This window comes from Vombatus ursinus, unplaced genomic scaffold (assembly GCF_900497805.2).
Source record: "Vombatus ursinus unplaced genomic scaffold, bare-nosed wombat genome assembly UNPS02014858.1, whole genome shotgun sequence".
Classification (NCBI taxonomy): domain Eukaryota; kingdom Metazoa; phylum Chordata; class Mammalia; order Diprotodontia; family Vombatidae; genus Vombatus; species Vombatus ursinus.
In genome coordinates, this window is record NW_020954636.1 from 495,024 (window position 1) to 521,792 (window position 26,769).

A 26,769-nucleotide genomic window follows, 5' to 3' on the forward strand; every position below is an offset into this window, starting at 1 on the left:
CACAGCAAACAGTACAAGGCAGTGACAGAAACTGCCTAGAGGCGGTAGTTCAGAATAGGTACCTCGAAAGTTTGGGTTGCATGAGGAATATACAGTAGAAAAAGAATAGAAAATTATTGGGATCATGAATCTGAGAATAAGGGTCTAGAGTAATCAGGGAGGATGTAATGATAAGAGTCAGAGAAATTATGCCTGGATAAAGGTGAAAAAAAATGAAATTTGAAACACTAATGAGCAAAACTAGGTGAAGGAAAGAAGGGTAAATCTACTTGAATGAGAGTAAAAGGAGGGAGGGAAAACTTATATACCCATATAAAAGCAAGACAGAGAAAGGAACCAATAAGCAAAATCTCAAAGGGGAAGGGGTAACAAATATCGGGGGGAATCAGGGGTGAGAAGGGAGGCAAAAAAAAGTCCACCTTAAAAATGATTAAACTTAAGTAACTGAAAAAAAACCATAGTACTGTTTAGAGCAGAAAAGGAGAAAAATCGTAACTTAGAAAAAAAAACAAGTAAGAGATAAATGGAGGAAAATATAAACTAACTCTTAAAATTTTAAATGTAAATGGATTAACCAAACCAAGAAAATGAAAAAGAGTGATAGATTGGATAAGAAAACAAAATCTTATCCTCTATTGCTTACAAGATACCCATTTAAAAAACAAAGATAAAATAAAATTGAAGGAATTCATCAAGTGAATTGGGGGGAAAAAAGTAGGATATATAATCATGTTGCCTGACAATGCAAAAACAAACATTCAAAAATAGACATAAAAAAGGAAACTACATTATACTGAAAGGAATCATAAAGAGCAAACTAATCCAGTGACTTTTCCCCCTCTGCACCATGCTATTTCTTAAGGAAGAAAGATGAAATATCAAGTATATGGTAAACCGATATACACAGAGAAAAACAGCAATAAAAGAGACAGAAGCATAATGTGCTACTTCAATCAAATACTAGCAATAGGCAATTACTGATATTTTAAATATAAGTGTTTTACATTTTGGCTTAAGGGTTACTTGTTGGAAGATTCCACTGGGATTTTTTTTAATTGTTAATGTTTATGTCCTGATATGAATTGCTCCCACCAGAACCTGTCCTGGAAACATCTACTTCTTCAAGAGGTGACTTAACCATTTTACTGCATCTCTCAAGACCTCTTTGAACTGATCATTCCTCAGAGTAAAGATGAAGGGGTTCAGCAATGGAGTCACAACTGAGGTCATTAGGGAAATCATCTTGTTATATTCAGTTGCATCAGACTGCCTGGGCTTCACATAGAGAAACAGGCAGGTGCCATAGCCTGTCATTACCATGGTGAAGTGGGAGGCACAGGTAGAAAAGGCCCTTCTTCCGACCAGAAGCAGAAGGAATCCTCAGAATGGTACAAATGATGTAGATATAGGAAATGATGGTTGGGAGCAAAGAACCAAAAAGAATGAAAGCTGCCATCAGGAAGAGGATGAACTGCTGAAATCTGCTGTCACCACAAGTGAGTCTGAGAAGCTGGCCTCTCTCACAGAAAAAATGATTCAGGACATTTGGCCCACAGAAGTAAAGATGATATGTTGCAACAATTGGCCAGATTTGGAACAGAAACCCAAATACCCAGGACCCAATGACCACCCAGAGGCAGACTTGGTGATTCATGATGAGACTATACCTCAGGGGATTACAGATAGCTACATATTGGTCTACAGCCATTGCTGCCAACAACACAAACTCTGAAGTCCCCACAGAAAGTAAGAAGAAGAGTTGAGCCATACATGCACCAAAGGACATTGTCTGAATTTGGGTGGTCAGCAAACCTCCCAGCATAGTAGGGATAACAATAGCTGTGGTTAAAATCTCCATAGCAGAGATGTTACCAAGGAAGAAATACATGGGAGAGTGGAGACGATAGTCCATACATACCATAACAATAATGAGTGAATTTCCAATAAAAGTCACCATGTAAAGAAGGAAGAATATGGAAAAGAGCATGTGGTGGAAATCTTGTGAGCCAGAAAACCCAAGAAGTTTCAATTCCAGAATTCCTGAGTGGTTGCCAAACATTACACTATCTGTTGTACAGGTTACTGAAAAGTAAATAAAGGTTAGTTTGTTTACATTGGTAAAAAGAATAATGGATTTAGCCATTAGACCAGAGTTTGAGCCCTACCTTTATCTCTTGTCAGTGATGCACCTTTGGACTTTACCTCTCTTAAGTTTCAATTTTCTCATCTGTAAAATGAGAAAATAATACTTGCCCTTTTTCACTGAAGTCCAATTCATTATAGCATGAAAGTGTCACTGGTTTTTTGAAGTTTATGTTAGAGTTAACGTTTTGTCAAGTCCTATCAAAAAAGTAGTGATGACAGGGTATGTGTCTGTCATTCCAGAACCAACCTGGGTCACTTCAGGAAGGCTCATCATCAGAAAATTGGTTATAGTAACTCATTAAGATGGCCTACTTAGGTTTAGAGAGGCTGTGACTTTGGCAGAAGAGGGAGGACCCACATGAACCAATCATAGGCCCTGGAAGAAATACTTGCATACACAGAGCTGTGATGATAAAAACCTTTTGTAAGCCTTAAAGTGCCAAACAATCATGAGGTCTTATGATAATATTGAACAACTCCATGGAAGGAGAGCCCAACCTCTGAAAATAACAGATTATCTGAAAGTATTAGTAATTGTCATCTTATTTTTTCCCTCTGCTTCCTTGAAGATGAGCTTCTTTGAGAAAAAGGAATGTCTACTCTACACTATAAACTCCTCATCTGTTTAATACCATGCACTTCCCCATCTCCCTTTTGTTTTTCTGCATTGTCTTACTCCAGTAGATTGTAAACTCCTTGAAGCAAGGACTATCTTTGTTTTTGTTTGTATTTGTATCCTTAACACTTAACACAGTGCCTAGCACATTTTAAGTGCCTAATAAAATGCTTGTTGCCTTACCTTAACTCATGAGTTTGCCTAAAATTTTCTTAAACATTCATTTTGAACTTACTATAAATATTTATTTTGTGTTCTTCTATGATAACACAAGAGTCCCTATTTTGACTGCCACCAATCTGTAGTCCCCCTTGTACAGTGTCATATTTCAATAGACCTTCCAACCAGTCATACTTCAGAAAACTGAAATTACATCCTAAATAATTAAGATATATCAAGATACACAATAGGCAAAGGAAGGCATAAACTGGGACAGAATTTCAGAGTTAGAAAGAAATTTAGAAATAATTTAAACTGACTCCTTTATCTACCTCTACTTCACAGAGAAAGAAATTAAAGTCCAGAGAAAGGACCTAGGTAGTCCAAAATAATAATATGAGTTAATGGCAAAACCAAGCCTAGAACCCAAATCTCCTGCCAGCAGACCTAGGGCTGTTCCAATTCCTCCATCATACTGCATTTGCCCTTCTCCTGCACATCTGCAACCAAGTGGAGTAATTGCTTCTGAACTCTAGTAGTATTGCCTAAAAAGGACACTTTTTATTAGGATATCAGAGAATTTTATATTTTCAATTACCTCCAATGACCCTGGTTAAATCTATCTATAGTCACAATTGAAATATTTCAAATCTGCTACATTTATATAAATATACATGTATGTATATATGTATGTGTGGGGCAGCTGTGATTGTTGTTGTTTGTCCTTCATTCATGAAGTGGACCGTGACATCAAGAAGGTGAAGGCATGACTTGCTTTATTTTTGTTTTGTTTTGTTTTTGCTTTTTGGTGAAGCAATCGGGGTTAAGTGACTTACCCAGGGTCACACAGCTAGTAAGCATTAAGTGTCTGAGGCTGGATTTGAACTCATGTCCTCCTGACTCCAAGGCCAGAGCTCTATCCACTGCACCACCTAGCTGCCCTGAAGCCATGACTTGCAAGTGAATTGGATTTAACTGAGGGAAGGCTGTGCAAAATCACCAGCCTCACTTTCTCCTCTATAACCATCTGGGTCCAATGGCAAGATATCGATCAGGACAACTGGAGATGGCCCCTGTGGGGCAGGTAGGTGGCACAGTGAATAGAATGCTGGTCCTGGAGTCAGGAAGACCAGAGTTCAAAGCCCAGACATTTATTAGTTGTGTGACCCTTTGCAATGCACTTAACCCTATTTGCTTCAGTTTCCTCATCTGTGAAATGAGCAACACTGTGAAATGGCAAACCACTCCAGAACTTTTGCCAAGAAAATCCCAAATGGGGTCACAAAGAGTTGCACACAACTGAAATGAATGAACAACAACAACAAATATATATGTGCGTGTATTGATATGTGTATACCTGCCTGTATATGAGTACATTCATAATGAGTGATGTCAGTGAAGGCATGTGCCCACTCACCAAAGGTGTTTGCCACTCTTATGGTAGATGTCCGGAACTGAGTCCAAAAGGAAGACTTTCTCCTTCTAGATGATAAAGTCTGCTCAATGATCTTAACACTTGTCCCCCTGAAACAGTCAATAATAAAAGTAGTGTGTTTTTTTTTTTCAAGAAAGGAGGAAAACATTAAGTAGAGTAACATACACATGACTCTAATCTATGGCTCCAGGAACATTGGAATTCAGTAAGAAGGGTGCAGGAATTCAATTTTGGGGTGGTCATAACCTATCCTCCTCTTACCTTTCCTGTATTCTTACACTTTACTCTCTGACATGTACTCTTCGATCCAGTGACACTAACAACATGGCTGTTTCATGAACAAGACATTCCATCTGGGTTCTGGGCATTCTCCCTGGCTATCCTCCATAACTAGAATGTTCTTCCTCTTCTGCTGTAAGTATTGGTCTTCCTCATTTTCTTTAAGTCCCAACTAAAATCTAATCTTCTAAAGGAAGACTTTTCTAACTCCCCTTAATTCCAGTGCTTTCCTTCTTTTAATTATTACCTAATTATCATATATATGTACATATATATAGCTTGTATTACATATATTTGTTTGCATGTTGCCCCTCCCCCCACAAGGATCATGATCTCCTTGAGGTCAGGGACTGCCTCATGCCTCTTTTTCTATTCCCAGTGCATACTACAGTATTGGACACGTAGTAATTGCTTAATAAATGTTTATTGATTGATTGGCTTATGGATCCATTCATTGGTGCCACTTTGACTGACTCTCTTTGACCTTCTATTCTCTGGACCTTGGCTGACTAGATCCAGAACACATGTCCAATCCACCCTGCCACCTTTGTTTTACTCAACTTTTTACTTCCCTTACCTATAATAGCCATCAAGACATTATCTCTTTCTTTTCCTTTGGTACTTAGGGTCAGAGAAGAAAAGAATCTCAGACATGGAAATGGACTTCAAGAAATCATCTAATCTGGGCTGTCTTTGAACTGGAATTTCCTCTAAAATATTTCAAAGACATTTCTGTCCACCCTGATCTTAGAAGACTGTTCAAGATAAAAAAAATTCACTACCTCCTAAAGGAGCTCGTTCAATTTTGATGGGAATTCCAATTATTAAGAATTTTCCATACCAAAATTAGGTCTACCTCCTGCAACTTTTATGTATAATTCCTTGTTGTGTCTCCTGGGTTGAAACAAAGCAAATTTAATCCCCTATCTATATGATGACACTTCAAACACTTGGAGCCAGCAATCTTAACCCTCTAAGCCTTACCTTGAAAGGAAAAACATGCCCAAGATCCCTCAACTGATTTTTTTATTGGATGTTTTTCAGACCTCTTATCATTCTGGTTACAGTCCACTGATTACATGCCCATTTGTCAATTTTCTGCTTAAGTAAAGCTTCCAGAATTGAACACCACACTCTAGAAGTGATCTAATCAGGGTAATGGGAGTATCATTGCCATTTCCCTAGACATTAGACTTTGTTGGCACAGCTTAAGATCACTCAGTTTTGGTGGATCTTGAAGTCTGTTAAACCCCAGATTGGGGCAGCTAGGTAGCGCAGTGGATAGAGCACTGGCCCTGGAGAAAGGACTTGAGTTCAAATCCAGCCTCAGACCATACACTTGACACATACTAGCTGTGTGACCCTGGGCAAGTTGCTTAATCCTAATTGCCTCACCAAAAAAAAAAAAAAAACAAAAAACAAGAAAAAAACAACCTTATGTCTTTTTCATATTAACTACTGCCTATTCACATTTCTTTCACACTATATTTATGGAGTTGATTTTGATTTTAATTCAAATACAGGACTTTCCATTTATTTTTAATGAATTCTATTTCATTAGATGCATCATCCTAGCTTGTTGAGATATTTTTCTAATTCTGCCAAATTCTGGCATCCAGCATTTTAGCTACCTCTCTCAGCTTAATGCTAAATGCAAATTCAAAAGAATGACATATATTCCTTCATTAGACTAACTGATAAAATTGTTGAATAAATAAGGTTCTTAGGTAGATTGTCCTTCAATAGAATTTGTCTTTAGAAACCTTCTTGGGTTACTCCTTTACAGAGCTTTCTCCATGTTTTACTTCAATCCATTAATTACCTACATTTGAACTAATCATTCAAACATACCTAACTCTAGTTAGGTTTCAGTTTCTTTATGTATAAAATTAAATGTTTGGATTAGATAATATCTAAGGTTTCTTCTACCTCTAAAGCCTTTCATCTACTTCACATTCTTTTTTCATCCTAGCCATGGAGCAATTGTCACATGCTTTCTCAAATGGCTTGCAGAAGTATCTACACATGCTATATATGACATTTCCCCAATCTCTCAATCTAATAACTCTGTCAAAGAAGAAATGACCTTTGTTTTACATGACTTGTTCTTGATGAAACTATGATAGCTTTTAATGGTCACCACTTCTCTTTCTATATGAAACAAAAGCCTTTGTCAAAGGCTGGCTTTCAATATATAACATCAAAGTAGCTGCTATGGTTCACACAAAATCTCAGCCTGACCCATTATTTGCTCCAAAGTTTGAAATTTGATAGGCTCCTGGTGGATTCTGAGTACAAAGAGCTCCTTGCTGCCTTAGTCCAAGAGTGATCATCTTATGCTTTGTTTTAGGTTCTCCTGTTCTGTTCAATATGAACTTAAGACTCACAGGTCTCTACTTTCCCAGGTCTTCTCTGGAAAATCTCTTATGAACAGGAACCATTTGTAATGAAAGGCTAGATATCTTGGTCTACAGTCATTGGCAAATTAAGACTCCCTAGGATCCTTATGCACCAAGGCAGGTGCCCCACCTTTAACCCATTCCCATCTACCTGATTGAACTACTTGACAAGATCAGAAAGGTAAGGAGTCCCCCCTAATTTCTGCTTACCAGAAGTTACTCATGGGAGACAAGAAAATGAAATGTTTCTGTTTGTATTCCTCTGCCATTTTCCTCTGAGTCTCATGAATTTTTTCTGTGGGGCTAGGTCACTCTCCTGCTATTGATGAATTGAACTTTTTATGTTTACTAGTTCTTACTTCAGTGCTGATGGTGAAAAAGTCTAACCTCCAAAGGAGGGATTGAGGAAGGAACTAATAGTTGAATTTTCACACTTGAGGACTTCAAGACCATAAAAGGGAAAACTATCCACTTGGGAAGAAAGTAAATCAAACAAACCACTTTACTTCTGTTAACATTAAAGGTCCCTGGGGCATAGAGGACCTTAAAAATGTTTTAGATCATACATATTGGTCAAGAGTTCCCCAATTACAGTGAAATTTTCTTGTCTAGGTCTGTTTAGCAAATATTGCTGGATGTTTTGAGTTAGACCATCTTTAGGTCATTCTAGATATTAGTTATGTGCACTGATAAAGAAACATAATACAACAGTAAGAACAAGAGACTTACACTCAGAATACTTGATTCAAGTTCAATCTCTGTCATTACTGAGTGAGGGACTTTGTGTAAGTCATTTCATATTTCTGCCTTCATATTCCTCATATTTACCATCAACGGACTGGATAAAATGATATTTCAGGTCCTTTCAAGATCTGGGATAATGATAGGGATAGGGATAGAGATAGAGATAGGGATAAGAGGAAAGATAGAGGGAGCAGGATAGAAACAGGGATAGAGATTAGACTCTTAATTTCATTGGTTCTAGGAGTTTCCTGATTAACACCTGCTCTACAACTTTTATAGAGCTGCCCAGAGCATTTGGGGGAAAGTTACTTAACTTAGATCACATATCCATTGTGCATTGGAGGCAGGTCCTTGATGCCAGGTTGCCAGATTCCTAGGACAATGGCCTCTAGAAATAAATGTGTCCATATGTAATAATTGTACTTGGAAGAAAAATGGGAGGTTACATATATTCTTAAGCTTTTCCTTGGTAAATATGGAGTTAAACAATCTTTTCAGAATGCTATCTCCTTACCATCACATTCCTAACAATTACCAGGGAATCCTACTACTTCTCTAGCTGACTTCCTCATTTGTTCTTATCTATGAAGACCCTCTCTTCATTGGCTTTGGAATCATTTGTAATGGGATGCTTGTCACATTGCTCCCTAGCCACCCTATTGCAAATTCATATTTCACCTGCTATACTACTAGAATTCAAAGCCTAGGCAAAAGGAAGAGGGCACATAAAGGCAAGAAAAAAACCTGACAGAATAATTTATATTAAGTGCATCAGAGAGATTGTAAGCAAAATCCCCTGTGAGATTCATAAGACAAATAGCATTCTCACATGGCAAGATCAGAAAAGTCTTTCTTTAGAAGGTAGCATTTGAGCTCAGTATTTCAATATGTAGGAATTTAATGGTGCAGATTGGGAGAGAGGATATTCCAGATGGAACAGTATGAGCATAGGTTCAGAGACTAAAAGGCTCTAGATATCTACAGGGGACAGTAACTGATCCAAATTTTCAAGAGTATAGAGTACATAGAGGGCACTAGTTAGAAAACATTGGAAAGGAAAAGTGACACTGGATTGTGGAGAGCCTTTGAGGCCATTCAAAGGAGTTTAGGTTTTATTCGCCAGGCAATAGGAACACATTGAATGGTTTTCAACAAAAGATTGACATGAACAAACATCTACTTAAGGAAGAACAAATGGAGTCTGATTTGAAGAATAGATTTGGGGAGGATGTTTAGGTAGAATGCAAACAGTAAGACTGCTTGGGAGGTTATTGCAAAAGTCCAGGTGGGGATTAGGAGAGATTAAGGGGCAAAGAGATTCAAAGGTAAAAAGAAGTACATCATGGAAATGGTTAAATGGTTCTGTAACCATTCCCCTATGGGAAACTCTAACTGGTAAGTAGGAAGGGGTTGAGGGAAAGAAGTTGTGATGCAAGAAAAGAACAGGTTCAATAGGAGAGACATTTGAAGAGGGTTGGAATGATCAGAGATTGTGGTCATGAAGGAAAACTTCAGAGTACAAGGTTTAGAAGTGACAGAATACCATGTGAGGAAATAAAGTAGTTAACTATGAAGATGGGTGACTGAAATGAAATAGAGTTGGAGATAATAAAAGAAGGGAACTGTGATATCACAGTATTGGAAATATCCTGAACATTAACAGTAAAGTCACAGAATATGGTGGTATAAAGTAGGGTGGAAAGGAAGACTACAAGTTATGTACTAAAGTCATTAAAGAAGAGTCCTAGAGACAAGAAGATGCCAACAAGTGCAGAGAGAATGGATGAATGAATGGTTACAATTAAAGGATTTGTCACAGATTCATTACCTTCAAAGGGAAGCCAGGTTTAAAAGAGAAGGAAGTAATGGATGAGGATGAAAGGAAGTTAATTAACAATATATGAAAAATTCTGGACAGCACCGTATTTCCAGTTAAAGGAGCAAGGAAGTAAGATAGTCCTGGAATGAGATTGAGCTGGAAAGGGATAAGATTCGCTTTTTGTCCTGATCCTTGAGCCTTACTTATTCCCTTCTCATCTCCTGGCTCTTCAGTAGGAACATCCTTTCTGAGGGCATGCTTCAGTGAAACACTGAATTAAAAGAATGTGTCCTAGGAACAAGTTTCTCAAAACCATTTGAACCCCTTCTTCTTTATTTGTAAAACATGGACAAAGATAATACCTGCCCAGGTTATTGTGAGAACAAAATGGAATATTGCAGATGAAAGTGCTTTAAAAATGCTATGGAAATTTGTAATGTCAACAATATTATCATTCCTTCCTTCCAGCTGATGTCTCATTCTTCTCCTATTTACTTTAGGTACCTCCATGAACTCTATGCTCACTATTCCTCTGTTGCACCTCCCCTCCCCATGTCTTTGCACTGGCTGTCCCTCATGCCTAGAATGCTATCACTCATCTTCACCTCTTAGTTCCTCTGACTTCCTCCAAATCTCAGTTCAAAAATCACCTTCTTCAGGAGCCCTTTCTAAGTCTCCCCATCATTATCCCAACTGCTAATACTATCCCCTCTGAGATTTTCTCCCATCTATATTGTCTATAACCATATAAATATATGGTTATATAAGTATAAATATGTACATATGCATACTAGTATGTATAAGACTGTATTTGTGTGTATATGCATATGCATATATGTGTGTGGAGAGAGAGAGAGAGAGAGAGAGAGACAGAGAGAGAGAGAGAGGAGATCTAGTTTTTTATGTTGTTTCCCCCATTTGAGTGGGAGGTCCTTGAGTGATGGACTGATTTTTTTCATCATTTAAAAGGAAAAGATTTGGTGGTATCCACCAAATAGGGGTACACTTAGGATACATACTTGTGTTATTACAATACCTGTCCATGGCCCCTTTTTTCTGCATCCTTTCAACATTTATATTTATGATCTGTTATCACACTTGGCATTGAAGGAAACTACAAAGTTGTTTCCCCACAGAAGAAATATGAAATAATGGAAGACCCAGACTGTAATAATGTTGTATCAGCCCATCCAAAATCAGACCCAGAGCCTCACAACTTGACCTTATTTCAAAAGATGTCCCTTTTTCATAAAGTGAGTTAGAGAAGAACACTTACCCATCACAGGAGGAAACAACAATGGTCCAAGATTTCCTAGAAAACACTGAGTCTCAGTGCAGGCTGTATCCTGACTGGTTAGTGCCTTGTTCACCTCCCTGGGTTGGTTTGTGTAAAGTTAATACTGAAACCTGCTATGGTTGCTTATGATGAAGTTGTTTTTAGCAAGGGATCCAAGAAAAAAAAGTTCAAAAATCAGAATGCTACAGGCCACCCTCCTCTTTCTCTTACTGTCTCTCTATTTCTGCTTCCCAAGAGGATTCCTGGCTATGATTTATTTTTAATGAGCTCAAGGTAAGGATTCCCCTCAGGATTCCATTGGGGATAGGAGAAACTTTCAACTCTTCCCACTTGTGGCAATCAGTTCTCACTTTGGAAAAGTTGCTTTTTGTAGAGAAGAAAGCCAGTGAATGATACGAGCAACCCAGGCCCAGCTCTGGAAAGGGCAACAACATGGCTCACCTCACATTGATCTTTTGGCTCATCAGTGCCGAGGACCAATAGCCAAAGCCATGATACTCTAAAAAGCTTGGAGCCAAGCGATAGCACATAAGGTTCCCAGACCAGAAGTCTGATGGGTAGAGATGGTATGCTCCATGTTACCTATTATGGAACAATTAGTTCAGCTCATTGTTTAAAAGTCAGTAATCCTAAATGTCCTAAAAATATGTAGATCTCTGAAGATTTAATGATAGTCCAAAGAATTAGAATGGTTAAATCCAAAGGAAAGTGAAGTACAAGTTATAATTTATAGGATTGTATAATATAACTTCTATATGACTTCACAGAGCAGAATTAAGACTGCATGGTAAGAATTGCAGGGAGAGAAATTTTGACTAAGTATAAGGGCAAACTTCCTAGCAATTAGAGTTGTCAAAGAGCGAAGTCTTCTGCCTTATTAGGTAGTGGGATCTCTGTCCTTTTGGGATATCAAACTGGTTTTGGATTATTGTCCATCAGAAATGCTGTGGGGGAATTTGTGAATGGTTATGAATGAATGAGAAATCATTCATTAAGCACTTACCATGTCCCAGGCACCATACTAAGCACAGAGGCTACAAATACTATCAAAGAAAGAAAATTACTAACTTCTAGGAGCTTATATTCTAATGTGGGAGTCAATTCAGAAAGGAGGGATGGGGGTTGCTAAGATTTGTCTATGATGGGGGAGTAACTAGAAGGTCAGGCTCCAAGTAAGATAAGGCAACGAACAAACAAAAGAACCTCCCCAAGGGACCTGGGGGCAGAGTCCAGAGTGTGTTAAAGTAAAGGGAGTTATGGAGGATGGCTGAAATGGAGGTTTCATTGTCTGGACATAGCTGAATAGGGACTAGTTTCCTCTGGGAAAATCATTTTGATATGTTCTAGTCTCTATTACTTTCATTTAATCATGTATCTTGCCATACGTTACAGTCTGTCAACAAGTAGACATCAGGAGTAATTCCAGGAAGAGATTTTTTTTAACATCACATTCCAATTCTCTGTAACAATTATAGTTTCCACTGGAGTGGTAGGTACATGAGCAAGTGGTAGATTTCTGAGAAAGTAGATTCATCTTTAAGGTAAGCTGTCTCTTCTCTTTCTGTCCTCCTTTTCTCCTCCTCTTCCTCCCCCTTAATTTCCTCAATCCTCTTCTCTTTTTTCTTTTCTCTCTCTTTTTAAAAAAATGTTTTTATCAATCTTCTGTTTCTCATATCATCATAATTATCCCCATTATTCTTCTACCACCCTCTCCCAGAGATCCATCTCATATAACAAACACTATTTTTGAGAGAGAGAAAAGTCAGCACAATTAATGGATACACTGAAAAAGTCTGAAAACTTATGTATTGTGTAACACCTGTGGACCTCCCACCTCCACAATGGGGTGGTTTGGAAGTGTCTTCTCATACATCTCTATTTGAGTCCCATTGGATCTTTATAATTTTGTTCCATTTATAATGTTGTAATTATTGTATCTATTGCTTTCTTGTCCCTGCTTACATCACTCTGTATCTGTTTGCATGGATTTCTCTATGCTTCTCTCTGCTCATCACACATATTTTTTTCACATTACAGTAATATTACATTGTATCCATGTATCACAACTTGTTTTTTTATTGTTGTTCAGTCATTTTTCAGTCATGTCAAACTCTTCATGACCCCATTTGGAGTTTTCTTGGCAAAGATACTAAAATGGTTTGCCATTTCCTTCTCCAGCTCATTTTACAGATGAGGAACTGAGGCAAACAGGGCTAAGTGATTTGCCTAGGATCACACAGTTAGTGTCTGAGACTGGATTTGAACTCAGGAAGATGAGTCTTTCTGACTTCAGGCCCAGTGCTCTATCCACTATGCCACCTAACTGCCCCACAACTTGTTTAGCTATTCCCCAATTGATGGGCATCTACTTTGTTTCCAATTCTTAGTTATCACAAAAAGTGCTGCTATAAATATCTTGTAATACATGGGGATTTACTTCTTATTTGTGGTCTCTTTGGGATATAAGCCCAGTACTAGTCTGTGGTTAAAAGGATAATGGATGTTCTAGTCACTTGATTTGCATAACTCCAATTTGCTTTCCAATATGGTTATACAATTTCACTGCTCCAACAACAATGTGCTACTGTGCCTGTCCTTCCACAACCCCTCTAAAATTTACAATTAACATTTTTTGTCATTTTTGCCAATTTGCAGGGTGCAAAGTGAAATCTCAGGCTGTTTTGATTTGCATTTCTCATTTAAAGCATTCTTTTACATGGTTGTGAATACTTTATAATTCTTCTAAGAACTGTTTGTATCTTTGGACCACTTATCTATTGGTAAATGGCTATTAATATACATATATGTATGTATACACATATGTACATATATATGTACATATATAGTATGTATACACATACGTACACATATGTGTACATATATGTGTGTATACACACGTGTACATATATGTGTACATATATGTATATATAATTTATATATCTTAGATACTAAACCCTTATCAGAGAAATTTAATACAAAGATTTTTCCCATTGATTACTTTCCTTCTTATTCTATATATATATTAATGTTGTTTGCACAGAAGCTTTTCAGTTTCAAGAAATCACAGCTGTCTGTTTTATCTTTTGTCATTGCCTCTGCCTCTTGTTTGGTTAAAAATATATCTATCCATAGCTGTGAGAGGTATGTGATCTGTTTCTCTTCCATTTTTTAAATAGTATGATCTTTAATATTAAAGTTGTGTGTCTATTTAGAATGTATTGTGAAACGTGATGTAAAGTCTTAGTCTAAGCCTAATTTCTTCCAGAATACTTCCCAGATCCTTTGTTTGTGGTCCCTGAACCAATTGCTATTTTTATTGCATTACATCCTATAAAAGATGTTTTAGCTACTTCTGACTTTTTACATTTGTTTGCAGTATCTCTGTGTCCTAGTATGTAGTCAATTTTTGTAAAAGTTCAATATAGTGCTGAGAAAAAAATAAGTATTATAAATATTTGCATTAAATTTAGAATGCCATTAGTCTTTTAGTTCTAGTTTCTCCAGCAATTTGTTCAGTTTCATATTTTCCCTTTTGTTTATCTTCCTGTTTTACTTATAAAGAGAAGTATATTGACATCTTCTGTGACTGCTGTGTTACTTTCTATGTCTTCTTGTAGCTCAGATAATTCTTCCTATATGAATTAGGTATGAGGTTTTGGGAGCATATAAGATGATTACTGATATTTGTTTGTCTATGGTTCCCTAAAACATAATATTGTTTCCTTGTTCGTCCTATTTTATTTTTTGAATGTTTCTTTTTTATTCGTTAAATAGTATGATCGCCACTCCTGCTTTTTTATTTACTTTATGCAGAGTAAATATTTTCTACCCTATTAGTTTTATTTTGTGTATGTCTTTGTTTTTCAAATGTGTAAATGTCTTAAATGTTGTAAGCAACAAAATGTAAGGTTTTGTTTTCTTATCCATGTCACTCTTTTTCACTTTATTGTATTGTTCAATCCATTCACATTTAAAGATATGAGTTGTTTACATTTTTCTACATCTCTAATATTTTCTCAGGTTATTACTTTTCTGAATAATCTAATACACATTTAGATATGTGCTAGGTACTGTGCTAAGCACTGAGGATACAATTAATAAAAAAAGGACAGTCTCTATCCTCAAGAAGCCTACAATTGAATGTGGAGGTGCAGTATACAAAAGAAGACAGGAAAGCAGGGATAGGAGAAAATACCAGAGGGTACCTGGCACAGGGGCATCTTGTTCATTGGAATTCAAATCAGGCAGAGTAGCAGATGCAAAATGGAGTGAGCTGAGAGTCCAGTTTCTTCCCTCTAAAAAGAAAGGCATTAGGAGGAATTTGGTACCCCATCCTCTAGCCTTCCAATCAGAGAGGAGAAGAGACTGAAAGAGATGGTGTCAATCAAGGCTTGAGTCAGCAGCATGGTGATGAAATAAAAAGTGATAAACTTATCTTGGGAGGTACAACTTGTTCTGACATTGAAACCAGGCAGAGCAGCAGATGCAAAGAGGAAGTTTTCCCTCTTCTGCTGTAAACATGGCACAATGGTCTTTCATTTACTTTGCCTTAATGTTTTTTAAGGTGGCCTTGTTCCCACTGACATTTTTCCCTTATCTCTGATCTCCTTCTCTTATTTGTTGCCCTTTTCCTGTTGGAGTTTGATTATTAGGCATACTGAAAGTTGCTGACCTGATCATAGGCTTCTAAGGAATGAAAGAATGATTTAAATTATAATATTCCTGTGCTCAAGAACCTTCAAAACCTTCCTAGTAACTACAAGACAAAATTAAATTCTTCAATGCGATATTCAAATCCTTTCCAAATGTGGTCTTTACCTGTCTTCTCAGACTTATCTCTCACTACTTACCTATACATCTTCCACTTCAAGCTAATTGGCCTGTTCATTGTCCTTTGAATAATACATCTTATGCTTTACTGCCTCCATACCGCTGCTTGTATTGTTCAGCCTTCCTCATCACTTCCTCTTTTCTCCCTATCCAAAACCAAACCCAAATTTTCATGGTGCACCTCAGATCTCTCCTCCTCCAAAAAGTTTTCAAACCTGCTCTAGCCCACACTGGTATCTTAATTTTCTGAATTAATATTTAATATTATTCATTCAACAAACAATAATGTACTACTTTGTGATACATTCTGTTTCATTACATTTTTCACAAGAAATACAGAAGCACAAAGCTAGGACTAGAATAAACCTAAAGAGTCATTTCATCCAACCCCCTTCATTTTACAGATGAGGAAACTGGGCAAAGACATTCAGTGTTTTACCAAGGGTGGTATTTGAATCCATTTCCTCTGATTAAAAATGTATATATTGGTTCCTTGGAGCAATATTTGCAATATAGTTTTTCCTTTAAAGGTACTGAAACTATGACTGAACTTAATTGGTTCAGGGAACTGTGGCTCAGATCACTGATAGAGATCACTGTCAGCTTATGTACAAAAATCAGCTTACATAAAGTCAGCAACAACTCCCTCAGGCTTCTAAACTTCAGTATCATATCCTTGATTATTTATGGGATGTTTCAAAATTGTCCATCCTAAAGGTATCTCCCATTGGACTGTGAGCTCCTCAAGGGCAGGGATGATCTTTTGCCTTTCATTGTATCCCCAGAGGTTAGCTTAGGGCCTAGCACATAGTAAGGACTTAATAAATATTTATGACTGACTAATATCTCAAACTCAATATATCTCAAATTTTCATTGGTATTCTCCCCACCCATCCCCTCTTCTAAACTTTCATTTCTGTCGAAAGCAACATCATTTTTCGAATCTCCCAGGTTCATAAGCTTAGCATTATCCTCAAAACCTTGCTCTCCTTCACCCTACATCTGTAACCAATTACCAAATGTTGTCTTTCCTTCCTTTACAACATTTCTTCCATCTGATCCCTTCTTTCCACTCATACAGCTACCACTTTAGTTCAGGGTCTCATCACCTTTCCCCTAAATTGCTGCAACAGCCCCCTAATTAATCTACTTACCTCAGGTCTCTTATCCACACAGCTGCCAAAGTGATTTTCATCGAGTACAGATCTGACCATGTGATTTCCCTACTTAATAAATTCCAGTAGTTCCCTATTGCCTCTAGGATAAAATATAAACTCCTCAGTTGAGCTGTTAAAATCATTCACAAACTTGCCCCAACCTATCTTTCCAGACTTACTGTACTTTACTCCCTGTTGCTCACTCAGGTATCCAGCCAAATGTCCTTCTCAGTTCCCCACTGTATTTCCTGCCTCTAGGCCTTTTCACTGACCAGTTCCCATTTCTCTCCTCATCTCTGATTTATAGAATTCCCCTTTCTTCAAGATGTAGTTCAAGCATCACCTTATGTATGAAATCTTTCCTGATCCCACCAGCTGCTAGTGCCATCCCACCCAAACTGTCTTATATTTTACTAATTATGCATTTTATTTATTCTCTTTATATTTATTCTGTCTATATTTATATGTGCATTTGGTGTATTTTCCATTACAAAGGAATTTCCTTTTGAGTAGATGTTGTTTCATTCTTTTTTATTTACATGCTTAGCATATAAATACAGAGCCTGGCACAAGTTGATTATTTAAATTGGTTCAAGTGTTGCCCCTGACACAAACTAGCTTTATGACCATGGGAAAGATATCTAACCTCTTAGCAAGTCAGTGCCCTTACCTTTGGGGTGAAAGCTTATCTACCTTCATTAAGGATGAAAGATAAGCAAGCCTGAGTTTCAGGTTCCAAACAGTAACATAACAGGAGAAGGGGAAGTAAAGCAATGATTTAACAACCCTTTCATGAGAAAAGAAAGTTGGAGGTATGGAGGGTGAGATAAAGAAAGGAAAGGCAATGTTTTTTTTTTCCTCATGGGCTGGAGCTTTCTTTTTTTTCCTTTCTCAAACTAGTAATATATGAGAGTAATCATTCTGTATTGAGATTTAAGAGTAGGATGACTCAAAACTTAGAAGGTGTAGCCAGGCATACATCCTGTAAAAGGCAAAAATCTGGAACGAGAAACTAGAACCTCATAGAAAGTCCCCCCCTCTCCCTTTTTCCCCATCCCTCCTTGACTCTAACTCCATTCATATACATGATCAAAACTCAAAAGATCTTGAGGGACTGAAAGAAACTACAGCTCTTTAGGATTTGTTGATGATAGCCCCAAAATAGTTTAAAGGAAAGTTCAAGTTAGCAATTAGGAGATAATGTCATTCTAGCTGACTAACCCTAAGTCAGATAGAACCTTGGGTGTCAAGGATGTGGAGCCTGCTTACAGGAGGAAGTAAGTTCAAAAAGACAGACTAAATGTCTATGAGTTCTAATTGGCTCACTGGGTGATCTGCAAATCACCTTGGTCTTTGGAAGCTAAAACTCTGGAAACTCACAAGTATCTCTCTTCTTATAGAGTAACACTTTTTTCTTAATCTAAGGAATGGGTATATGTTGACCCTATGTGTTCAAAAGATCTGAAGCTTTACCCTTGGTTTATAAGTCACAAAGATGGCAGGTGTTATCTACACTTCTTATAGGGAAGAGACAGCATCTCAGGTGAGGATTCCAGCTGAATCCTAGTTGGTGGCAATATCCAGAGCTTCTTAAACTTTTTCTACTCATGAGCCCTTCAGCACTTCGTAAACTGTGGGTCTTGACCCATAGTAGAAGTGCTAGAAGATAAAGTCATCAAGCAGCAGAGACACTATGTGATACCCAATTGGATTAGTGGTGATGGAATACTCCCAAAGGAGGAAGCCTAGAATAGTAATTAGTTGACACTACCAGAACACATTGGTGGTCCCACAATGTCAGAGGTGTGAGTTTCCTCACGATATGTCTGTGGTTAATGTGCACCCTAATGTATGCTTACTGACCAAATTCTCCCTTTCCCTCTCTCTTCTCTGTCTTTCTGTCTCTGTCTGTCTGTCTCTCTCTCTCATTGTACCTGGCCATTGCTCCCCCCCCCCCCCCCGATGGTATATATGTCCATCTATATCTATCTATCTCTCTATCTATCTATCTATCTATCTATCTTTGTGGAAAACCTTCCCAAATTTATGGTGGAAATTTTCTATTTCTATTTTTCTTTCTATGTCATTTCAATGAATGCATTTGCTTTGGACAAGTTGTATCCTCTGCTTACTAGTAAAAGTAAATATATGACTTAGGGATTGTGAGCTATGTTTCTAAGTGGAATCCTACCTTGAGCTATGATAGCTGGGAGTTGTAAATAGTTGTAAAAATGTACTTCCTAAGTGCTAAATGAGGATAAGGACTTTGCACCAGAGAATTTCCCTTATGCTACCTTAAATTTCTTTAATTGGAAATGCAGTTAGGTTAATAAGCAAACATTCTCTGAGAATGCTAATGGAGAAAGCTATTAGTCATTCATACCAAGTGAATTAGCCAGTCATACTATGTGAATTACTTTCATCAGATTGCATTCCTAAATGTAGCTTACATGAATGGAGATCTTAATAAGGGGAGTTAAGTGGTTTAGTGAATGGTGAGGAATTAAAAAGGCAGAGAAAATGTACCAGAACATAGTGAAGTTGAGATAGAAAGGTCATACATGAGATGGAAAACAAAAAGGTTGAGAGATCAAACAAAGAAATGGAAAAAAATACAGGATGGGGCTAGAATGCCAGACAGACTTCAGAATCTGAACCACAGTCAGCATTATCCTTTTCTCTGCCCTTAGAGACTTCCCCCAGGCAGCCAAACTCAAACTGTCATTTTCCTCAGATCCCCAACCAAAACACTACAGCCCAATCTGAAAAGAACCCTTTCTTATCCCTTACCCTCTGACTTGATGGAGAAGGCTGAGTGGTACAACTCAAGGGGAAAATATTTCCCAGATATTTCCCTCACTCTGCCCAAAATATCATCTTTTAGATAGTTATTTTAAGTTGCTGATCACACTCCCAGGAGGTTTAAGAAGTAGGTGACTCAATTACCTACTCTGCTAGATTAGGAGAATGAGCTAATTAAATTAATACCTTAGGTGTAGGAAGGAAAAGGAATTGATGTTGGTGTGGTGGGATAGGGATAGAATGGAGACTTTGTAGCATGCCACCAATCTGGAAAATGGAGGTGAAGGCAGGGCTATGTAACTACAGTGAGAAGTATTAGAATGTCAAGGAGCACCATAAAGATACTTGATCTGGGTGGGTATTGAGGAATATGGAAAGGAGATAAAAATCAGGACAGAAGACACCACAAGCCAAGGCTAGTCATTTTACTCTAGGTCAGGCCTCAACCCCTCTGTTCTTTTTCTTGTGAGAGAGAAGGAAAAACCAATTTCCCTATTCAAGGAATGAGATGTTCCTACCCCATCTCCACTCTCTCAAGTGGGGTACAAGAGATAATATTTCCCCTTCCTTCTACCCCTACATCAGATCTAACTACTGATTCAGCTTGAATATTGTCATCTAACCTTTTCTTAGGTCTAAAAACCAGTTCCTTGATGAAAGAGTACAAAAACAGGAAGACACTTTCCAAAGGTGCCCTGAAGACAAGGGCATCAGCATCAAACACAAGAGATTCTCGTCCATTGCACCTACTGTGTACATACTTAGGTAGAAACCACTATTGCAAAATGAGTAGGAGAAAAAGGGACATACTTATAAGTTAAAAGCACAGAGGGGTATTGTGAGAGCAGATGCCAAGTCAGGTGGCTGAGATATACATGGAAAAAAAAGTTTATTTTTTTCTTTTGCTTATTATGGTTGTGTTCTCCAATGTGGGAGCACCATTCTATTCTCAAGGAGGCCATAGCCTGACCCCAAGGGAATGTGTTGACAGCCAATCAGCAAGTAGGGAGATGAGTCGCATTCTATCTCCCAGCTGTAGGCAATCATTGGGATTATTTTGAACTAACCACATCACCCACTTCCCTCGTTACAGCTCAACATACCTCCACTCTTCCCTATCTCTTGTTGTTTTTCCTGTGGGGGGAAATAAATAGCACAAGATGAGCAGGAAAGGATGGGTTGTGATGTGCATCTTAAATCTCACTACATTCTCATTCCCCAAACCCACCCATCTCCTGAAATTCCCTATTTCCATCAAAGACATGATCATCCTTCTATTCTCCCAGGTTCTCAACCTCCTCGTTGTTCTTGACTCCTAAATCAAAAACCCTGCTCTCTCCCAAGTTACCAATGAGCTCTTAATTGCCAAAGCTGATACTTTTATCTCAATCTTCATCCTCTCTGCAGCATCTTTCACTATTGACCACAGTTCTAGGAGAAATATGCTTACATCTATCCCTACACACATTCTAGCTGTGCTGTTTGTTGTTCAGTCATGTCTGACTCTTTGAGATCACATTTGGGGTTTTCTTGGCAAAAAAATATTGGAGTGGTTTGTCATTTCCTTCTTTAGCTCATTTTACAGATGAGGAAACTAAGGCAAACAGAATTAAGTGACTTGTCCAGGGTCACACAGCTAGTAAATGTCTGAGGCTAGATTTGAACTCAAGAAAATGAGTCTTCTCTACTCTAGGTCTACCATTGCTATCCACTGAGTCATCTAGCTATTCCAAGTTTTGGGCTAGTTTTTCTTTAAAAGCTATTGAAACTATCCTCAAGACTTGAATAGCTGTGGGGACCAAAGGCTCAAACTGTTGGCATCATTTCTTGGTAGGCTGAGCACAAAATAGCCATGAAAAGTTCCCGGAACTCTCCAATGCTTGGCTGGAAGAAAATAATGGGTGACTTAGGAAGAGTTTGGCCCAGGTGAATCAATTCCAAGTGTCCTCAATGCACATTTTTGTTGATTATCTTTCTCCTGCTATGATGGCTGAGTAAGTCTCCTTTTGTTAAATGTTGAATGACCTAACGACCTACAAGTGAATCATTTCAGTGCAATATTGAACCTAAATAACCAGGGCACTTACTTCAATCAAGTCTAGCCTAGAATAAGCAACTTTTCTTTCCAGATACTTCCTTCCTCCTCTTTGGGTCACTTGAAACAATCTAAGTTTTTTTTACCTCTCACACTCCTATATCTGCACACTTCAAAAACTTGGAAAAAAATTTCTAATCTATTTAACAATCATCCAAATGAGTTTCAATAGGTTTTGAAGTCATTTGTTAAACATATAAAAACGTGAAACCTTTGATTAATCTCAAAGAACAAGTGGTTGCTGTCAGGAAAGAGGAATTTACTAGTCAAAATTCAATTATAAAAACCCTTTGAATATTGGCATGTGTGATTTAAAAAAATGAATATCATAACTTAGTATGTACAAGTGATAAAGTACATACTACTTTGAAGGGTAGAGCAAAAGGAGAAGAAAGTATAAAAAGGAAGATGGATAGACTAGGGAGTGCTGAGCCCAGTAGCTAATCTGCTCTAGTAGTCTCATTGGAAAAATAGAGCAGCCATTCTGCTTTGCACTTCCTGAGACCCTGTATCCCCTCTTTATTCAGGTATTTTTTTCCCCTGCTTCCACCCCACACTCCAGAGCAAACATCCAGAGTCAATGCTTCAAAGGACTTGAGCTATTCAGCTCTGGGTTCCCTGGGATTAGAGATGCTTATCTCAATGTTGAAAACTAAAAGTTAATAAATTAATTTAATTAAAACAAGAGGAAAAGAAAAAAATAATGTTTAATAGGATTATACATGTAGAGCCTATATCAGAGTGCACAACGTCTTGGAGTAGGAGGAAGGGAGGGAAGAGCAGAAAATTTGGAACCCAAAATCTTATGGAGGTGAATATTGAAAACTAAAAATAAATTAATATTTTAAAAAAATGCTTATCTTAACTATAGCCATTTTCTGCTTTGCTTCTCCACCCCCAACCCAATCCCAATCACCTATGATTTCCACTTCTATTTCTGAGAATTGTAATCAAATCAATACTGTCTGCCTCTGGAGAGCTCAGTGGACTGCCCTATAATTTCACTCATCATCTTTGTAAATTCCCAGATCATAACTCCCTTCACAAGTAACTACACTACTATATGTACTGTCTCCTTGATAGAACAGAATGTAAGCTAAATGAAGGCTGGAATGGTATAGCCTTTGTTATTGCATCCTCAGCACTTAGCACAATGCTTGACACATACTAAGGGCTTTTCATAAATGCTTTTCTTTCGTTCATACTTCTATTTGGATCTTTGTGAGTTATCTTTTTCAGATACAGCAGCCTTTGATATTAAGTACTGAAATAGACCGAACTTAGAACCAGACCTTCATATTGCTACATCACAAAGAGTTAAGGCAAAATTTTCAGAAATAGCAAAGCATATTCTTGAGAAAAAATAATTAACAATTTGAAACCTAAATGGTAGGAGTCTGTTTCTAGATCTAAGAAGTCACCAGAAGCACAGATGGTTAGAAGTGACTCTAGCTGTGTTCCTTCTCACTGCTGATATAATGTAGACAATTATTTTTATATTTGGGTGTTTTTATTTCTTATACTGCTTTATTTTTTTTGACACTGTATCTCCCAACCCTACTCATTCTACAAGTTCAGTAGACGCTCATTGGCTTGATTCCAGTAGAGATTAGTGCAGAAGCGTTAGCCTGCTACATTTTTCTGACCTGGACCACCATATCCATCGTGTTATACTGTTCATAAACTGTATATCCAGTAACCTTGATGTTTATTAAGCTTAGGAGATGAGGGATACACACATACATGCATACACATATATACACATATGCTAATGGGGAAAGAAGTTCTCCAATTAATTTAATAAATAACTTTTTTATAAACTGGGTATTGACTCAAAGCTAGTTGATTAAATGAGATATATATTGTCCTTTTGGTAATTTATGAGAAAACATCAAAATATACCCCTTTTTGCCTTAGAATCCAGCAAGAGAATGGATAAAAGAATAATCTTTTAGGAGATGGAGAGGAGCATCACCTCACAAAAGCTTCGTATGAAATTCACCCATTAATCTTGTTTCATAGAGAAGCAACAAATATCACAACCAGACTAAGGTAGAAAAAGATACAATAGCACCCAGAGCAATTATAACACCCCTGTATCTAGAAAGCAAGAGGTGATGTCACTTTTAATATATTATGCAGTTTAAATTTATATGTATGTTTACTGGGGAGCAGTCGTATTTTTTTCTTCTCTTTTGTTCTCTCTTGCTGTAGTTATAGCTTTCATGGAAAGTTTTATTTTTATTTTCTTTTTTCCTCTACTTCCCAAGAAGCTCAGAGGGTAATCCCTCTCCCATCATTTATCAATTTGTCCTGGAGGCTGAGGCTCATAAATTTCCTTACTTTTTTAATTTCATTGACTTATCCCTCCCAGTCAGAATCTAACATGGTCCAACAAGAGGAAGGGAAAGATTATCTTTAATTCTCTTCCCTATTTTCCCAGACTTACCTTTAGTATAAATTGAAACCCTTACTTTTGCTCCCAATATCATATCTGTGTTTGTGTCTTTTCAAATTTCATGAACCCTAGCCCTATATATCTTTCTTCTATATATTTCAGCCTATATCCTACCACCATATCTCATCATTTACTAAGTCTATGGTGTACAGCTAAAGATGAGGGGTCTTTTGGAACAGAGAAAGAAAACTATGTTTGTATAATAATACATATACCTGTTCTACCTGGAAGTAGCATGGTCCCAGGCAGACATGGCAAAGTTCTGCTGTGCTCACACTACACTAATGTTGCTTGAATTCATAGGTGTCATTTTATAGCTGTCATAGACATTGACAATCATCTAGTCTGATTTCCTTATTTTTTAGCTGAGGAAACTGAGGTCCAAGCAAGAAACATTAATTGTACAAAGTTACACAACTAATTAGAAATTGGGAGTTGGGGGAGGATTAGAAATTTGATCTCCTGAGTCTAGGACTCTTACCACTATGCGACACTGAAAATTGAATTGAGAAGCAGGAACCAGTACTACTTCTCTAGGGCTAACAATTATAAAGCTAATGTCCAGAAGGTTTTCTCTATCAGGTGCTTCCTTGGAGTACTTAAAAGAAAGTCTTATTGATGCCCTTTGGATTTTATATGACTGTTATCACCCTATATTCATAGTCTCATCCCCCCAAAAGCTTTCTCTTATAACAAAGGAAACCAGTTTAATAAAACTGACAAACACAGCAACAATGCCCAACAATGTATCCAAAATTCTGCACCTATAATATTCTACCTCTCTATTAAAAGGAAGGATGTTTCATAATCTCTTCTTCTAGGGTAACAAGATTCTTCATAGAATATTTATTCATAAAGTATTACATAGCTTAGGCTATAGCTACTCCACAATGTGATATGATATGATATGTATGATATGATATGATATGATATGATATGATATGATATGTTATAATGTGATGTGTTATAATAATATATGATGTGGAGATACAATGGAATTAGTATCTGGTAAGATGTGACAAGTAGGGGATTATAAAAGATGGCATCATAAGAGACTGAATGAGTGATGATATTATTGACAGAAATAGTGAAACTTAAAGGAAGAGCAAGTTCAGGGGAAAGATAAAAACTTTTGTAAACAATTATTTTAAGGTACATTCAGACAGAACTATCTCATAGGAAACTGAAGCTATGAATCCGTAGATTAGAAAAAAACATCAAAGGTTCAAAATAAGAATTGAGACTCCTCTGTGTGGAAGTGATAGTTGAAGTCAAGGGAATAAGACATATTTTCAAGGGGGAGACTGTAGTGAAGGAAGAGAAAAGACTGATGACAAAACCTTGAGGAACATTAATCTTAAATTTCCATGGAAATGTTAGAAATTGTGGAAGGAGGGGGCAGCTAGGTGGCACAGTGGATAGAGCACTGGCCCTGGAGTCAGGAGGACCTGAGTTCAAATCTGGCCTCAGCCACATAACACACACTAGCTGTGTGATTCTGGGCAAGTCACTTAACCCCAATTGCCTCACCAAAAAATATATATATGGAAGGAGAAAGGGAAAAAGATGACAGAAATCTGGGAGGATAACCAGGAGAGTTACGATGTGTCAAAAGCCAATGGAGAATAAAGCATCTAGTATGAGGACATGGTACAATGAATAGCAATGGTCTGAAAGAGGTTACGGGATATAGAAGTTAGTGAATTTTTAGAGACAAATTTCAGTAGAATGTTGGGAACAGAAGACCTAATGAAAGGGACTAAGGAAAGAGTGTAGTGAAGTAGAGATAGTAAATATAGACTATTTTTCCCCCCTCTTTTTAAAAAACTCTTTCTTTACCTCTTCTAGGAATTCCTGCTGGGTTTGTATCTAGTCTACATTTTTATATGAGGCTTTGCTTACAGATGTTTTGGAATTATTATCTTCTTCTCTGTTTATCTTGAGTTTCCCTGTTACTATAGTATCTCCTTATGGTTGGGTTCTTTTTTGTTGTTGTTGTTTCCTCATTCTCTCAGTCTACTTCTTGAGTTTGGACTTTATGTTAGAGCTGGGCTCTGCATACTTCTTAGGGGATGGGGAGGATGTCTAGCCTGAGCTTTTGTCTTTTTATATCCTTTTAATTTTTTTCACAGCTCAATTTGGTGCCTTTAAAGTTTTTAGTGCTCCAAAAACTGTGTGACCCAAGAAGAGGTCTGTTCCCTGACTTGCTAGGCTAAGTTTTGGAAGTTTCTAATTAAGGTTTAGGTCTATACATAGTTGTGTTTCAGTAGACTGCTGTTGGATTCAGTCAATGTTAGCCCACTGGGAGATTCTGCAACTTCCAAGCAACTAAACTTCTGGACCCCCTTTGGTCTGGGACTCCTGCCCTGGTTATTCTCCTTCAGGTTTATGAGCCGAGCTAAAGGCTAGAACTGAGCTGCAGCTCTGCTTCTGGAATCAAAGCCAAACTACTTACATTACTGGAACTAGTTTCTTTCTCAATACACAGCTATCACCCTGCTTGCTTGGAACTGCTCATCTCTGCCCAGGTATGT

The 26,769-nt window shown here is 37.5% G+C and overlaps 1 protein-coding gene across 1 annotated transcript; it reads right to left on the reverse strand.

Moving 5' to 3' along the window:
• Nucleotides 1–1,113: 1,113 nt before the first annotated feature.
• On the reverse strand, nt 1,114–2,870 carry LOC114027286 (olfactory receptor 9A4-like). The gene is given in 2 exon segments (XM_027841276.1): nt 1,114–1,350; nt 1,352–2,870. Coding segments are annotated over 2 exon segments (1,029 nt in total). The 5' UTR covers nt 2,144–2,870.
• Between the last annotated feature and the right edge of the window lie 23,899 nt (nt 2,871–26,769).